At 23.5% G+C, this 16,886-nt stretch overlaps 1 protein-coding gene across 2 annotated transcripts in view; it reads right to left on the bottom strand.

Annotated features, from left to right (window-relative positions):
• Positions 1-1,995: 1,995 nt before the first annotated feature.
• The window catches only part of LOC122505254 (cleavage and polyadenylation specificity factor subunit 6-like), a 25,006-nt gene continuing 10,115 nt past the window's right edge, over positions 1,996-16,886 (bottom strand). Inside the window, exons 5-11 of one of the 2 annotated variants that reach the window (XM_043616755.1) lie at positions 14,895-15,185; positions 11,072-11,198; positions 10,663-10,859; positions 6,132-6,429; positions 5,713-5,953; positions 5,499-5,585; positions 1,996-2,606 (exon numbers count right to left, since the gene is read on the bottom strand). In XM_043616755.1, coding sequence (XP_043472690.1) covers positions 2,438-2,606; positions 5,499-5,585; positions 5,713-5,953; positions 6,132-6,429; positions 10,663-10,859; positions 11,072-11,198; positions 14,895-15,185 — 1,410 coding nt within the window. In that variant the 3' untranslated portion in view covers positions 1,996-2,437. The remainder of the gene's footprint in view (positions 2,607-5,498; positions 5,586-5,712; positions 5,954-6,131; positions 6,430-10,662; positions 10,860-11,071; positions 11,199-14,894; positions 15,186-16,886) is intronic. The other variant, XM_043616756.1, reaches the window with a different exon arrangement.

The following is a 16,886-nucleotide window of genomic DNA, read 5'->3' as shown; positions in this document are numbered from 1 at the left end:
AAATAATTGATTTTTTCGAAGAATTGAAATTAAATTTTTAAGAATAATTACATTTTTTTAGCAATTCCTGTAAAATTGTATTAAAAATAATTGAAATCCTGCGATGAATTTTATTATTTATGAAAATAATTGAATTATTGCGAAAAATTTTATTAAAATGTTTAAAATGAATTGAATTTCTGTGAACAATTTTGTTATTTTTGAAAATCATTGAATTGCAGAAAATTTTTCAAGATAATTTAAATTTTCACAGAATTTTATTGAAATTTTTTAAAATAATTGAATTATTGCAAAGAAATTTATAAAAAATTTGTAAATCAAAATTTTTGTTTAATAATTGAATACTTTGGAAAATTTTATTAAATTCGTAGAATATTGAAAATCATTGAATATTAAGAAAAATGTTTAAAAATAATTGAATTTTATTACTTTTAAAAATAATTGAATTCTTGTGATGAAAACTGTTATTTATAAAAATAATTGAATTTTGCAACAAATTTTACTAAAATTCCTGAAAATAATTAAATTTTGTCGAAGAATTTTTGCTATTCATTTAAAAAGATAATTGAAATGTTGACAATATTTTTTAGAATTTTTGAAAATAAATGAATTCTTGTGACTAATATTCTTATTTATGAAAATAATTGAATTTTACCATGAATTTTATTAAAATTCCGGAAAATAATTGAATTTCTGCGAAGAATTTTGCTATTCATTTAAAAAGACAATTGAAATGTTGTTAACTTTTTTTAGAATTTTTGAAAATAATTGAATTTTTGTGTCGAATATTGTTATTTATGAAAATAATTGAATTTTGCAATGAATTTTTATTAAAATTCCGGAAAATAATTGAATTTCTGCGAAGAATTTTATTAATTTCGAAAATAATTGAATTTTTGTGTTAAATATTGTTATTCATGAAAACAATTGAATTTTACAAAAATTCCTGAATATAATTGAATTTCGACGAAGAATTTTGCGATTTATAAAGATAATTGAAATTTTGCCATGAATATTATTTAAATTTTTCAAAATAATTGAATTCATGGAAAGAATGCCAATATTTATTAAGATGCTTGAATTCTTTCAAAGAATTGCGTTAACATTTTTTTTTAAATTCCTGACTCTTTCCCTGAATTTTCTGACCTGTGGCAACCTTTGAAAAGATAATCCGCAATAATAAGAAATCTTTCTTTAGATGGATAATCGTTTATTAAGTTTCTTCTTGTCTTCCAATACGTAGATTCTAAAACAAATCTATAATCATCAACTTACTTTTGGCAAGTTTTTAAACTTCTGAAAATTTATAATTATTATTATTCTTATTATTATTGTTATTACTATCATTAATATAACTACTATATCAATATTATACTTTTATAATTATTCATATTTATAATTACTATTTTTATTATTTTTTTTTATCGTTAAAAACAACAAGTTCATCAAAAAAATATGAGAATCGAGTAAAAAAGAATTTTTCCCACAAGTATTATTCTCATATTTTTCAAAACACTTCTTTTTCTTTTCTTTTTTTTTGTTAAAAAATATTTTGTACTATAAATTCGTTACATGTTGAGCGGATAAAAAAAAAATCTTTGAAAAACATCGAGAATCGAATAAAAAAAAAATTTTTCAATTTCTCACAGAGTCAAAGTGTAATAAAAAAATATAGAAATTCCGAGTTTTTCAAAGAAAACACAATTTTTTTACACTTTCGGAGTTTAAAAAAAAAAGATAAAAATTGCGCTCATAAATATTCTCTCGCAACAAGAAAAAAAATTAAAAAGAAAAACGAAACAAACACATTTTCGTTTTTTCTTGATTTAAGAAAATTAAGGATGTTTCTTAGCTACATATGAATAAAAATTAAAATAATGGATTTTTTCATATTTTTTTTTTTTGGTGCCATTATTTATATTATCTTGAGATACAATCTTGCGTCGTAGACGAGTTTTCTTTTTTTCTGGATAAAAAATTTCCTTTTTTTCTCACTTTTCCAACTGTTCAACGGCGCATAAAACAAATATTTATTTTCCCGACTGATATCGGGATTACAATATATTTATATAAATGTATATTTATATATTTTTGTGTGTATATATATATTTATAATAACTATAAATATATATATAACCTTAATAATACCTACACATTTGGAGGAAAAACAAATTAATGTCTTATAAATATTAAAGAATTGCGAGAATCCTTAAAAACGATCATTCAAGTATTATTTTTGAAAAATGCATTAGAAAAATTTACCTTTGTTCTGTCACACTTACTTTTAATGAAAAGTATCGTAAATTATATAATTGTTACGCGTAATATATAAAATAACGCTCAAAAATGGATAAAAATGTGTTTTTCTTTTTAAATGCTTTTTTCATTAAAAAAATAATAATAATAATAATAAAATCGCGGTAAAATTTGCGATTTTTCAATGCCTTGAACGATGCGTAGTATCGTCTTCTCGCCGTTCGCGTTCTCTTTCTCTTTCACGTTCAGGTTCACGTTCTCTTTCTGTTGGTCGTCGCGATGTCGTTTCTCTCTCTCGCTCACGTTCCCCCCTTTCCCTGTCACGTTCTCTGTAACGCTCATCGTAATATCTGAAAATTTTTAATATTCTATTTATTTTATTGTAATAATCAATTTTTTGATAATTTTATTTTTATAAAATGACCCATTATTCCCTCCCTTATTTTTTGCAACCAAAAAGGCAAATTTACAAATTTTTTTTATAAATTTCTTTGCAGTAATTGAATTATCTTCATAAATATTAAATTTCAACGCAGAATTTCAATTATTTTTAAAACAAATTTTAATCGAATTCCTCGAAAAATGTAATTATTCTTAAAAAATGTTATTATCAAATTCAATTATTTTCAAGAAATTCCCTCAATTCATTAATTTTCAATATCTACTATTTTAATAAAATTCTAAAAAAAAATCAATTATTTAAAAAAAATTCAAATCCTACTCAAACATTTAATTATTTTCGTAAATAATAAAAATTTCACAGGAATTTAATTATTTTCATAAATAATAAAATTTCAATTATCTTTTAAATTAATAAAATTCTTCACCAAAATTCAATTATTTAAAAAAAAAATTTTTGTTAAATTCTTCGCAAATATTTTATTATTTTCATAAATAATAAAAATTTCACAAGGAATTCAATTATTTACAAATTTTTTATAAATTTCTTTGCAATAATTCAATTATTTTCAAAAATTACAATAAAATTCTTTGCAAAATTTCAATTATCTTGAAAAATTTTCCACAATTCAATGATTTTCAATATTTATACTATTTTAATAAAATTTTCCGAAAGAATTCAATTATTTAAAAAAATTTTTTGTAAACATCTTCGTTAAAGATAAAGTTTTTCTTATGAGAAATCAATTCTAAGAAATATTAAATTTTTCAATAAATTATTTTTTTCGTATGTAAATAATTAAATTCTCGTAGAATTTTCCAATAAAAAGTGATTTAAAAAAGAATTTCACTTAAAATTATAGATAACAATTGGATATTGAAAGCATCATAGTATAAATTTTTAGAAATAATTGAATTTTTTAAAGATTTCAAGTTACAATTTTGCAAAATCTGAATTTTTAATATTTTTAATTAAGAATTCTGTGAAACTGATTTTTTTGAAAAATTTTAATTTCAATTCTGTTGAAATTAGTTGAATTTTTTTCAATGATATTTAATTAAATTACAAAATTTGAAATGCAATTCTTCGAAAGAATTCAATTATCTTGATAAATAACAAAATTCTTCGCAAAAATTTAATTATTTTCAGGAATTTTAATAAAATTCTTTTTGCAAAATTTAATTATTTTCATAAATAACAATATTCATAACAAAAATTCAATTATTTTCAAAATTAATAAAATTTTTCCCAGAAATTCAATTATTTTCAAAAGTGCTAGAAAAATTGTCATCATTTCAATTATCTTTTTAAATGAATAGCAAAATTCAATTATTTTCCGGAATTTTAATAATTAAGTCATTGCAAAATTCAATTATTTTCATAAATAAGAATATTCATCACGAGAATTTAATTATTTTCAAAATTAATAAGATTCTTTGCAGAAATTAAATTATTTTCAAAAGTGCTAAAAAAATTGTCATCATTTCAATTATCTTTTTAAATAAATGGTAAAATTCTTCAAAGAAATTCAATTATTTTCCGGAATTTTAATAAAATTCATTGCAAAATTCAATTATTTTCATAAATAACATTATTCATTACAAGAATTCAATTATTTTCAAAATTAATAAGATTCTTTGCAAAAATTCAATTATTTTCAAAAATTCTGAAAAAAAAATTTACAACATTTCAATTATCTTTTTAAATGAACAGCAAAATTCTTCAAAGAAATTCAATTATTTTCTGGAATTTTAATAAAATTCATTTCAAAATTCAATTATTTTCATAAATAAGAATATTCTTCCCAAGAATTTAATTATTTTTACAAGTAATTCAATTTTTCACTGTAATTCAATTATTTCAAAAAATTGTATGAAATTCTTATCGAGAATTCAATTTCCTTTTTTTAAATAATAAAATTCTTTTTAGAAATTCAATTATTTTTAATAGAATTTTAAACGAATTCTTCGAAAAATGCCACTATTCTTAAAAATTTCGTTGAAATTCGTCGAAAGAATTTAATATTAAGATACATTAAGTAAATTGTTTATTTTTGTATTTAAATAATTGAATTCTCGTAGAATTTTCTAATAAAAATTTATTTAAAAATTAATTTCAGTTAAAGTTTTAGATAATAATTAAATATTGAAAACATTGTCGCCTCAATTTTTAGAAATAATTGAACTAACATTTAACTGACAATTCTGTAAAATTAATTTTTTTTTAATTTCAATTATTTTTAATATAATTTTAATCGAATTTATCGAAAAATGTAATTATTTTTAAAAAATTTTATTGAAATTCGTCAAAAGAATTCAATTAATTAAAAATTTGTTGATAAAATCCTTTACGAGAATTCAATTTTAAGAAACATTCAATTTTTAGTTAATTCATTTTTAAAAAAATTGAATTTTGGAGATTGCAGAAATTCAATTATTTTCGAAACTAATAAAATTCTACGCGGAAATCCAATTATTTTCGAAACTAATAAAATTCTACGTGGAAATTCAATTCATTTCAAAGATTTAAAAAAATTCTGATCAAAATTTCAAATATTTTTATAAATAATAAAATTCATCTCCGAAATTCAATTATTTTTAAATTAACTTTAGATAAAATTTTTGTCAAAAATTCAATTATTTTCCAAAAAATTTCCTCAATTCAATGATTTTCAATAAATTATTTATTTTTGTATTTAAATTTTGAATTCTCGAAAAATGAGCTTTTAAAAATTGATTAAAAAATTAATTTTAGTAAAAATTTAAGATTGATTCATTGATAAATCATTATTGATTTAAACAATTTTTGATTCACTGATTTTAATCATAAATGAAATACACACCTAGATGATGACTTAGAAGACGAAACGGCTGGTGTTTCAGTGGGTTCTTCCTTTGGCCTCACTCTAGATGATCCCTGTCTCGTTGAACTATAAAAAGGAAAATATTAGAAAATTTAATTTATTTCTCATTAAAAAAAAAGTTATTTAAAAAAAAAAAATAAAAATCAGAGATTGTTTATTTAATTATATTTAAATGAAAATTTAGAAATCATACCTTTCTTCCCGACTTCGTTCTCGATATTCCCTCTCGCGTTCACGTTCCCTCTCACGACTTCGAGATCTTTCTCTGGGATAGCCTTCATTATAATATCTCTCCTTCTCGCGCTCTCTCTCCCTCTCGCGATCCCTGTCTCGATCTCTATCTCGACTTCGTTCTCTATATTCTCGATCCCTTGATCTTGATCTCTCGCGACGTCGTCTATGATTTCGATCACGGTCTCGTGAACGCGAACGATCTGCGAAAAAAAAAGTATTTTAAAAAATACATAAATATGAAAAATAAGGCAAATAAAAAAAAACTAATATATATTTAATATAAAAATAAGAATCAAGAAATACATAAATAGAAAAATTAAAATATAAATTTAAGAAAAACCAGAAAACACATAAATATTAAAATTAAAAATTATTTACCTCTTCTTGCAGAGCCGTAGCTTTTTGTTTCAATGCCGCGCAATGTATCTTGAAGTGAACTGATGAGAATTTTGCATCGATCGTCACCAGCGACTTTCGATTGTTTTATTAACGATATAGCAGTGACGAGTGTTTCAATTGCACTCGCGTACTCTCCGGCAGCAGCGTCGGAGACAGCTCTCGCAATTGCCGACGACGAAACGGTTCGATTGCGTCCCATTATTTCCTCAAATTCGAGTTCAGAAAGCGTTGAGTGGGCCTCCGCACGATGATCCGCTCCAGGTGCTCCGTAAGGTGCCTAAAATTATAATAAATAAATTACACTTTCATTTATTCTTTTTTTCTTCTTAAAAAACTACAACCTTGGCCCTAATGTTTCTAAACATTGTCCCTAAAAGCTCTGCTGTCAAAAATAAAAACCTAATAACTGTATTTTTCCAGGTTTGCCACCAAAATTTAATTTGGTTTTTCCCTGACTTTTTCCTGATTTTCAGACAAAATTTACACACTTTTCCCTGACCCTAAAGAATTATTTCAATTCACTCTAAAAATTATTAGATACTCAAAAAAAAAATATGTTCTAATTTGAATTTTGATTAAATAATTAATTAAACTTTTTCAAATTCTTCTGGTACAATCCTTGTAATATTAAGTTAATTCTAAACTTTTTTAAAATTCAATTTTTTTTCCAAATTTTCAATTAGAATTCTTCAAAAATACAATTATATTTCAAAATAATTTTTAAAAGTAAACCAATAAAATTCATTAAAATATAAAATTTATTTCAATCAAATAAATTAAAAACTTATTTAATAGTCTCCACTCTTTGGTAAAAAATCCAAAATTATCGAAAATTGTCAAAAATTCAAAAATCCGAATTTCTTAAAATTCAACATTTTTTCATTTCTTTTATTGGACTTAGCTTCATTATTTTTGTGCTTTTAGAAAATACTTTACTTATTTAATAGTCTCGACTTTTTGGTAAAAAATCCAAAATTATCGAAAATTATCAAAAATTCAAAAAACCGAATTTCTTAAAATTCAACATTTTCTTTCCTCTTTTATGGGATTTAGCTTCATTATTTTTGTGCTTTTAGAAAATACTTTACTTATTTAATAGTCTCGACTCCTTGGTAAAAAATCCAAAATTATCGAAAATTATCAAAAATTAAAAAAAACCAAATTTCTTAAAATTCAACATTTTTTTTCCTCTTTTATGACATTTAGCTTCATTATTTTTGTGCTCTAGGAAATGCTTTACTTATTTAATAGTCTCGACTCCTTAGTAAAAAATCCAAAATTATCGAAAATTATCAAAAATTAAAAAAAACCGAATTTCTTAAAATTCAACATTTTTTTTCCTCTTTTATGACATTTAGCGATTTAGCTTCATTATTTTTGTGCTCTTGGAAATGCTTTACTTATTTAATAGTCTCGACTCCTTGGTAAAAAATCCAAAATTATCGAAAATTATCAAAAATTCAAAAAACCGAATTTCTTAAAATTCAACATTTTTTTCCTCTTTTATGGGATTTAGCTTCATTATTTTTGTGCTTTTAGAAAATACTTTACTTATTTAATAGTCTCGACTCCTTGGTAAAAAATCCAAAATTATCGAAAATTATCAAAAATTCAAAAAACCGAATTTCTTAAAATTCAACATTTTCTTTCCTCTTTTATGGGATTTAGCTTCATTATTTTTGTGCTCTTGGAAAATACTTTACTTATTTAATACTCTCGACTCTTTGGTAAAAAATCCAAAATTATCGAAAATTATCAAAAATTAAAAAATACGAATTTCTTAAAATTCAACATTTTTTTATCTTTTTTATTGGATTTAGCTTCATTATTTTTGTGCTCTTTTAGAAAATACTTTACTTATTTAATAGTCTCGACTTTTTGGTAAAAAATCCAAAATTATCGAAAATTATCAAAAATTCAAAAAACCGAATTTCTTAAAATTCAACATTTTCTTTCCTCTTTTACGGGATTTAGCTTCATTATTTTTGTGCTCTTGGAAAATACTTTACTTATTTAATTGTCTCGACTCCTTGGTAAAAAATCCAAAATTATCGAAAATTATCAAAAATTAAAAAATACGAATTTCTTAAAATTCAACATTTTTTTATCTTTTTTATTGGATTTAGCTTCATTATTTTTGTGCTCTTTTAGAAAATACTTTACTTATTTAATAGTCTCGACTTTTTGGTAAAAAATCCAAAATTATCGAAAATTATCAAAAATTCAAAAAACCGAATTTCTTAAAATTCAACATTTTCTTTCCTCTTTTACGGGATTTAGCTTCATTATTTTTGTGCTCTTGGAAAATACTTTACTTATTTAATTGTCTCGACTCCTTGGTAAAAAATCCAAAATTATCGAAAATTATCAAAAATTAAAAAATACGAATTTCTTAAAATTCAACATTTTTTTATCTTTTTTATTGGATTTAGCTTCATTATTTTTGTGCTTTTAGAAAATACTTTACTTATTTAATAGTCTCGACTTTTTGGTAAAAAATCCAAAATTATCGAAAATTATCAAAAATTCAAAAAACCGAATTTCTTAAAATTCAACATTTTCTTTCCTCTTTTATGGGATTTAGCTTCATTATTTTTGTGCTCTTGGAAAATACTTTACTTATTTAATAGTCTCGACTTTTTGGTAAAAAATCCAAAATTATCGAAAATTATCAAAAATTCAAAAAACCGAATGTCTTAAAATTCAACATTTTCTTTCCTCTTTTATGGGATTTAGCTTCATTATTTTTGTGCTCTTGGAAAATACTTTACTTATTTAATAGTCTCGACTCCTTGGTAAAAAATCCAAAATTATCGAAAATTATCAAAAATCCAAAAAACCGAATTTCTTAAAATTCAACATTTTCTTTCCTCTTTTATGGGATTTAGCTTCATTATTTTTGTGCTCTTGGAAAATACTTTACTTATTTAATACTCTCGACTCCTTGGTAAAAAATCCAAAATTATCGAAAATTATCAAAAATTAAAAAATACGAATTTCTTAAAATTCAACATTTTTTTATCTTTTTTATTGGATTTAGCTTCATTATTTTTGTGCTTTTAGAAAATACTTTACTTATTTAATAGTCTCGACTTTTTGGTAAAAAATCCAAAATTATCGAAAATTATCAAAAATTCAAAAAACCGAATTTCTTAAAATTCAACATTTTCTTTCCTCTTTTATGGGATTTAGCTTCATTATTTTTGTGCTCTTGGAAAATACTTTACTTATTTAATAGTCTCGACTTTTTGGTAAAAAATCCAAAATTATCGAAAATTATCAAAAATTCAAAAAACCGAATGTCTTAAAATTCAACATTTTCTTTCCTCTTTTATGGGATTTAGCTTCATTATTTTTGTGCTCTTGGAAAATACTTTACTTATTTAATAGTCTCGACTCCTTGGTAAAAAATCCAAAATTATCGAAAATTATCAAAAATCCAAAAAACCGAATTGCAACTGTACCTCTTTATTGAGATTTTGAAATTTGGGTTAAATTTTCTTACTTCACTTATTTTATTATTTACAAATTAACTGTCAAACTTTCGATATAACAATTTAAACTATAAAACAGTTTGGAATCAAAAAAACACTAACTTCACGTGAGGACAGATTATCTTGATTATTATGTAATAAAATAATAATAATTTTAATTGAAATTCATTTTGAAATGACTTTTTATTAGAAAATTCTTACGAGAATTCAATTACATAAATATGAAAATAAATAATTTATTGAATAATGCTTTACTTCTAGAAATTGAATTCTCATAAAGAATTTTATTAACAAATTTTTAAATAATTAAATTCTTTCCACGAATTGTAATAAAATTTTTAAGAATATTTACATTTTTTAAGGAATTCGATTAAAATTTGATTAAAAATAATTGAATTTCTGCGATGAATTTTACTATTTATGAAAATAATTGAATTATTGCCAAGAAATTTATAAAAAATTTGAAAATAATTAAATTATCGTGAAATTTTTATTATTTATGGAAATAATTAATTAATTAAATTACGTAGAATTTTATTATGAATTGTTTTTTTGAAATGTTGAAAATTTTTGAAAATAATTGAAATTTTCCCAAGAATTTTATTAAAATTTTTGAAAATAATTGAATTTTAGAGAAGAATTTTATTATTTACAAAGGTAATTGACATTTTGACGAGAATTTAAAAAATTTTTTGAACTCTACCTAGAATTTTATTACTTTTGAAATTAATTGAATTTCTGCAATCATTTGTAACTTCTCCAAACTTCATTTTTTTTGTTTAAGTATTTTTAAATAAAATTCTTCTATAAATCCATTTTTTTTTTGTAATTAATTAAATAGATATGAAAAAATTGAACTAATTTCAGAAGAATTTGAATTATTAAAATTTTTCAAAAACTGAAGTTCTTTAATAGTTTTAATTAAATTCATTCATAATTGAAATATTATAAAATTTGAAATTGGCTTCTCTACTAAAAGTCTTTAAGATCGTAAACTCGGAAAAAAAGATAAATACCTGCGCAGGAGGACCGTAATTGTGAGGAGCAGGTCCATGCGCTGGTCCATGTGGTGGTCCAGGTGGACCCTGATGTGAAGGACCCTGTTGGAAGAAAGCGGGATTTACATGTGGTGCTGGTCCCCCCGGTGGTCCCGGTGGCCCTTGAGGTGGTATTCCATGTCCCGGTGGCATTCCTCCAGGTCCTGGCATCATTCCTATTCAACACATTAATTTAAATTTTCCACCATTCCCTTCGAGAAAACCATTTTCAAAAAAATACGATATTTTCCATTTATTCCGAATTTAAGCACAAGAGGAATTTTCTTCGTCAATGTAAATTATTTTATCAAAATATTCGCGATTTTCGGTTTCAAGTGAGTATTTCTCTCAATAGAATTATCCGATCATTGATGAGAATCGTACAAACCTGGAGGACGATTCCACTCAGCGCCTCTAGGAGGAGCTCCTCTAAGTTCACCGGGCGGGCCAGGATGTCCAGGTGGGCCTCGAGGTGGTCCCTGATTCATAGGTCCCGGTGGACCTCCATGAAACTGCTATTGAAAAATAAAACCATTAACAAAGAACCTACTAAGCAGTAGTTCACAATTTTACTATTCCAGTTTGTAAGTCATCTGAGCATCGCTTTCATTAAACTAAAATTACCCCCAAACAAATTTTATCCCCACTGTTCAAAAATATTAAAATAAAATTATATAATATAATTATAATTTTAAAATATTATCAATAATAATATCAGTACCAATAAATAAATTGTTACAATTCAATAAATAAATTTAAATAACAAATTAAAAACTATTGAATTACTTTTTAAAAAACAAATTAGAATTTAGATTCAAAAAAAATGTACTTACTGATCACAATCTTCAATTCTTGATATTCAAAGTAAGTAACTTTCCCTATTTCCGAAAAATTTAATTCTTTAAAAAATTCTCGATTTATTCATTATCTACCCAAAATACCATTTTTTTTTACAAAAACACGAAACAATTTGTTTTTAAATTTATTTATTAAATTTTAGTCAATTTTCACAATTATAATTTTTATATACATATAATCACATGATACCAAACTTTAACTCTTTCTTTCAAATCTCGTGATTTTGCTTTTTACAATTTTTTTTTAAATAATAAATTAGAATAATCAATGGATTATTTTAACTTATTGAACAATTTCGAGATTTTTTTTTAACAATTTTACATGACATATATTTATTATAATAATAAAAACTCTGAGAACTTAGAATCTAGAATTTTTGTTCTATTTCTAATACAAATTCAATTCAATAAATTACTATAATTAAATTTTACAAAATATCGCTTACAAAATAATGAATTTCTTTTCGAATATATATATATATATATATATATATATAAATGTTTAAAAAATTATTAAAAATCTGCCTGCATTCTGCCTATCAGCAATCTTATTCTCATTGTAAATCCCACGCAACAAATTTGAATGAATTTCGAATAATTTTTATTCAATCCGCACAGGTTCTACCAACTATAAATAATTTTTAAAGAGAAAAAAATATTTGACATTGTTTAAGAATTTTTTTTTGAGGGTGAAAATTATTTCAGAAATTTTCTAAAATTTGAAATACGCACTTTTTCTTAATTTCACTTCGTTTATATTTTCATTTAATATTAAAATTAAACAAAAAGTCGGTAGAAATTATTTAAATAATTTTACATAATTTTTAGGCGGAAAATACTTGGAAAATGAGTTTTTTTCAAGTAATAATAAAGAAATTTATAAAATAAATTTTTTAAAAATATTTTAATACAGTTTTTTCAGAGATAATAATTTTTCAATTATATAAAATTGAAAAATTGTCAAACAATTGAAATTTGATCAAATCTTTCAAAAATAATTGGAATTTTTGAAAAATATAAAAAAAAATTAAGAAATTAATTTCTGATAATAATTAAATTGTTTTAAAGAACTTTTCAATAATTAAAAAAAAACAAAATTTTCGAAAAATTTTGAAAATAATTTTTTCCATAATGTTAAAAATAATAATTCTAAAAAATTTGAAAGTTATTATTTTTCCAAGTATTTGAATTTTCGGAAATATGTAATTAAAAGTATTGAAAATAATGAAATTCTTTATAATAAAATTTTTATTAATTTTCATATTTAAATTTATAGGATTTTTTTATTCAAATTTTTGAGAATTTAATTATTTTCCAAAATTTACAATTTTAAATTCTTCAAAAAGTTGTAATAAAATTTTCATTAATTTTCATTTTGAAATTCATAAGATTTTTTTATTTAAATTTTTGAGAATTTAATTATTTTCAAAATTTACAAATAAAATTCTTCAAAAGTTGTAATAAAATACCTACTTGAAAAAAAGTCATTTTTTTTCAAATAAACTTTACAAAAATTTCATTTTTTCAAAATCTTGTTAATTGTATATTTCGAAAAAATTTTTGAAAATAAGTCGAAAAAAGTCGCTTTTTTTTAAATAATGGAAGAAAGTTGCATTTTTTGAAAATACAATGAACAATTCGCTTAAGAATTAAGTAAAAATTATTGAAAATAATTTTCATAAAATTTTTTGATAAATTTCAAAAAGTTTGTAAAATTTGTAAAAAAAATACATAAATATATCTGTGCGGACTAACGTAGGTTAACGGTAGAAAGCATATTTATTAGATACATCAAGTAATATTTGTAACATTTCTTAATGTTAAAGCTTCCAATTATTAAAAATCTTATACATTTTCGTAAATTAATACAAAATAATACCTTTACTTCTCGTGTGATGAAAATGTAAAAAAAAAATTATACATAAAGACCTAAAGCTTTAATGAACTTGTCCAATTATTAATAAAAAATATCAAGAAAATGATTTATATCTTCCATAAAATTATTTTTACAGTCATTTTTTGAAGGGAATTCAAAGGTCAGAAAATATTTTGTCCTTTTTCGAATTTTCATTTTTCTTACAAGTCTTTATATTTTAAAATCCATATGTAATTTTGTAGAAAATATGTTTTTGTATCCACAAAAATATTGGCGAATGAAAAAATTTATTTTTACTATTTTTAAAAAGCATTCTTTTGAAAAAAACGTTTGAAAACGATAAAAAAAAATTACCATAGTTAAAAAAATAAAGAAACGAATTTCCAAATAAAATAAATTAAATAAAAATATGGTATTTTTTTTAGCGTTGTCAACCTAAAAGCGTTCTTTTTCAAAAAATAATTCTTCAAAAATAGTAAAAATAAATTTTTTTCATTCAACAATTTTTTAGTGGATACAAAAACATATTTTCTAGAAAATTACAAATAAAATCTATCAATTTTTAAGGAAAATATAGAAATTTCTAGTGGATCAAAATATTTTTCGACCGATTTATAATTTTACGACCTTTAAATTTCTTTCAAAAAATTATTATATAAAAATAATTTTATGGAAGATTTAAATCTTAAATATAGTGAAAAATATAGACGAACCTTAATAATTGAGTGTCAATGAAAATAATAACGAGAAAATAGAATCAAGATAATGATAATAGGAGTTGCGGCAACTTTTTTGTACAATTATTATTGATTGATTATTGTTGGTGAATAACAATAATTAATCCAATTCAACAAACAATTATCAATTTTTATTACCAAACTGTCAAAAATGAATAAATTTATCAATTTAAAAATTTTAATTTCTTTGGTAATTTAACTATTAATTATAAATTAATTCAACAAATTATTCCCGAGAGGAACTAACAAAATAAAGATAATAAAGTTTTAAAATCAGTCGAAAGTTACTATCACAGACTGTTTGCTATTTCCTTCTTTGTCAAAGTTTTCTTATTTTTCCTTCTTTTTTAAATTTGTTAACTTTTCCTTTTTTTTAATTTTCTTTCTTTTTTTTAAATGTTTTTATTTTAAATTTCTATTTTTAAAAATTTTTCTATTTTAAAGTTTTTCTGTTTTAAAATTTTTCTTTTTTTTAAATTTTACTGTTTTAAAATTTTTCCATTTTAAAATTTTTCTATTTTAATTTAAAGTTTTTCTGTTTTTAAATTTTTCTTTTTTTATAATTTTACTGTTTTAAAATTTTTCTTTTTTTAAAAGTTTACTTTTTTTTTAAATTTTCTATTTTAAAATTTTTCTATTTTAAAATTTAAAAAAAAATTTTTTTTTTTAAATTTTTATTTTTTAAATTGAAAGTTTCACTTTGAGTATTATTTTCAAAGAAAACATTGAGGTGAAACTTACGAATTCGTTGACCATTCCGGGTGGTGGACGTTGGCCGGGTCCGGGACCGGGCATTCCTTGTTGTCCGGGACCATTTGGACCTCTTGGCCCATTAGGTCGTGGACCATTCCAAGGTCCCTGCTGATAACCAGGAGGCGGTGGACCTTGATTCGGATGTCCTTGCATAGGATGATGAGGACCTGGACCAGGACCCATGGGTGGTCCGTGCATACGCGGTGGGCCTTGGGGTGGACCGCCGGGGCCAGGTGGGCCCATTCCCGGCGGAGGAATTCTTTGACCTTGTCTTGGTCCCTAATTTTTAATACAAATTATCTTTTTAATAAAATATACTAACTCTTTTTTTGAAAAAAAAGAAAATTAATTCTACAGAATTGTTAGTTAAAAGTACAAAAAACAGGCCTCGGATCGACTTTAACAAACAAAAAAAAGTCGCTTCAGTTGATTAAAAATAGAAAAAAAGTCGAAAAAGTCGTTAATTTAATTTAGTGTTGTCACAAATATTCTATTTTCTATTTCCCTGATTCTTCACTGATTTCTAAATTCAATTAATCAGAACTTGTATAATTTTGCTAAATAAAATATTTAAATACTTCTTATTTCTTTTTTCACCGGGAAATAAAATTTAATTGTTAAAATACAAAAATTCAATTTTTTATAATAATTGAAACCGTTCATTTTTCTTTTTAAAGATATTAAGGTAGAATATATTCAAAAATTTTAAAAAATAAATTCGTAAAATTAACTTTTTAAAAATATTTCTAAATAATTTTTGAAAGACGCAATAGTTTTACAATTACATAACAATAAAAAATTTTTTTTAATAATTGAAATTTGGTAAAATCTTTTTAAAGAATAATTTAAATTTAGTAAAATCTTTGAAAAATAATTAAAATTTGCAATGAATTTCAATTAAATTCCTTAAAATAATTAAATTTGGCAAAAGTTCTAATAAAATTTCTGAAAATAATTGAATTTTGCAAACAGTTTTATTTTTTTTTTTTTTTTTTTTTTTTTTTTTTTTTTTTTTATTTATTACTCTCTCCCTGCACAAGCCGCAGGGTTCGAGGCAAAACTTCCAATACAAAAAAAACCTTAAAGATAACTTACAATTCTAACATTTTAACCTTAACCTAATATAAAAACTAAATCTATCTGCCAAGTGCCTGGGTTTCCGTTTCCAGCTTCTTTGTGCCCAATTTGGCTTCGTCAATTATAAAACTAAGAATTATTTCTACGTTCCCACCCTCGCTCTAGTTTTTTCTATTTCTTTCATCCATTTCTCTCCCTCCCCATTTCCACTTAACACCATACATACCCGTTCACTTATACTTCTTTCCTCATATCCTTCCTCTCTTCCACATCTATCCAACACATGCTCCCAGTCCTCAATTTCAAATTTACACACTCTACACAATCTTTCATCCTCACTCATCCAATACTTACACTCATTCATTCCCTCTCCCATTCTGAACCTTAACACTCTATTCCTTTTCCTTTCATCCCTTATTTTCACTAAATATTTCGGCAACCCTTCTTCCTTGACCATTTTGTACCACCTATTATATCTGGACTCTCTAATCTTTTTCCATCTATTTTCCCTGTCCTTCTTATTCCACTTCCCAATTATTTTCTCAACGCTTTCCTCCCTCTCTCCTATCTCTCCCAATGCTCCTAGGAAGTCCAACAGAGGGCGACATAATTCAGAAAGTGAAGAGAAAGTGGAAAATTTGAATAGCGGTGAAACAAGTGACAGTAGTAGCGCAACGGTGACAAGGAGGGAGAAGTCAGACTCAGACCCAAGAGAGAGAGATAGCAGGCGGGTAGATTCACGGAAAGATAAAGCAAGCAAGACATACGCTAGTGCTGTAGACTTGCTGGGCGAGAGTTCTAAAAGACCAGTAGGAAGGCCGTCAAGCAAAGATAGAAGGGAAAGATCGGTGAGTAGAAGTTCGAGAAAAATGATGGGGGATTTTTTAAAGGGGGATAAAAGGG

This window comes from Leptopilina heterotoma, unplaced genomic scaffold (genome assembly GCF_015476425.1).
Source record: "Leptopilina heterotoma isolate Lh14 unplaced genomic scaffold, ASM1547642v1 Lhet_350, whole genome shotgun sequence".
NCBI lineage: Eukaryota > Metazoa > Arthropoda > Insecta > Hymenoptera > Figitidae > Leptopilina > Leptopilina heterotoma.
The sequence above is the reverse complement of the archived record's forward strand: the minus strand, read 5'-3'. Positions and strand labels throughout refer to the sequence as shown.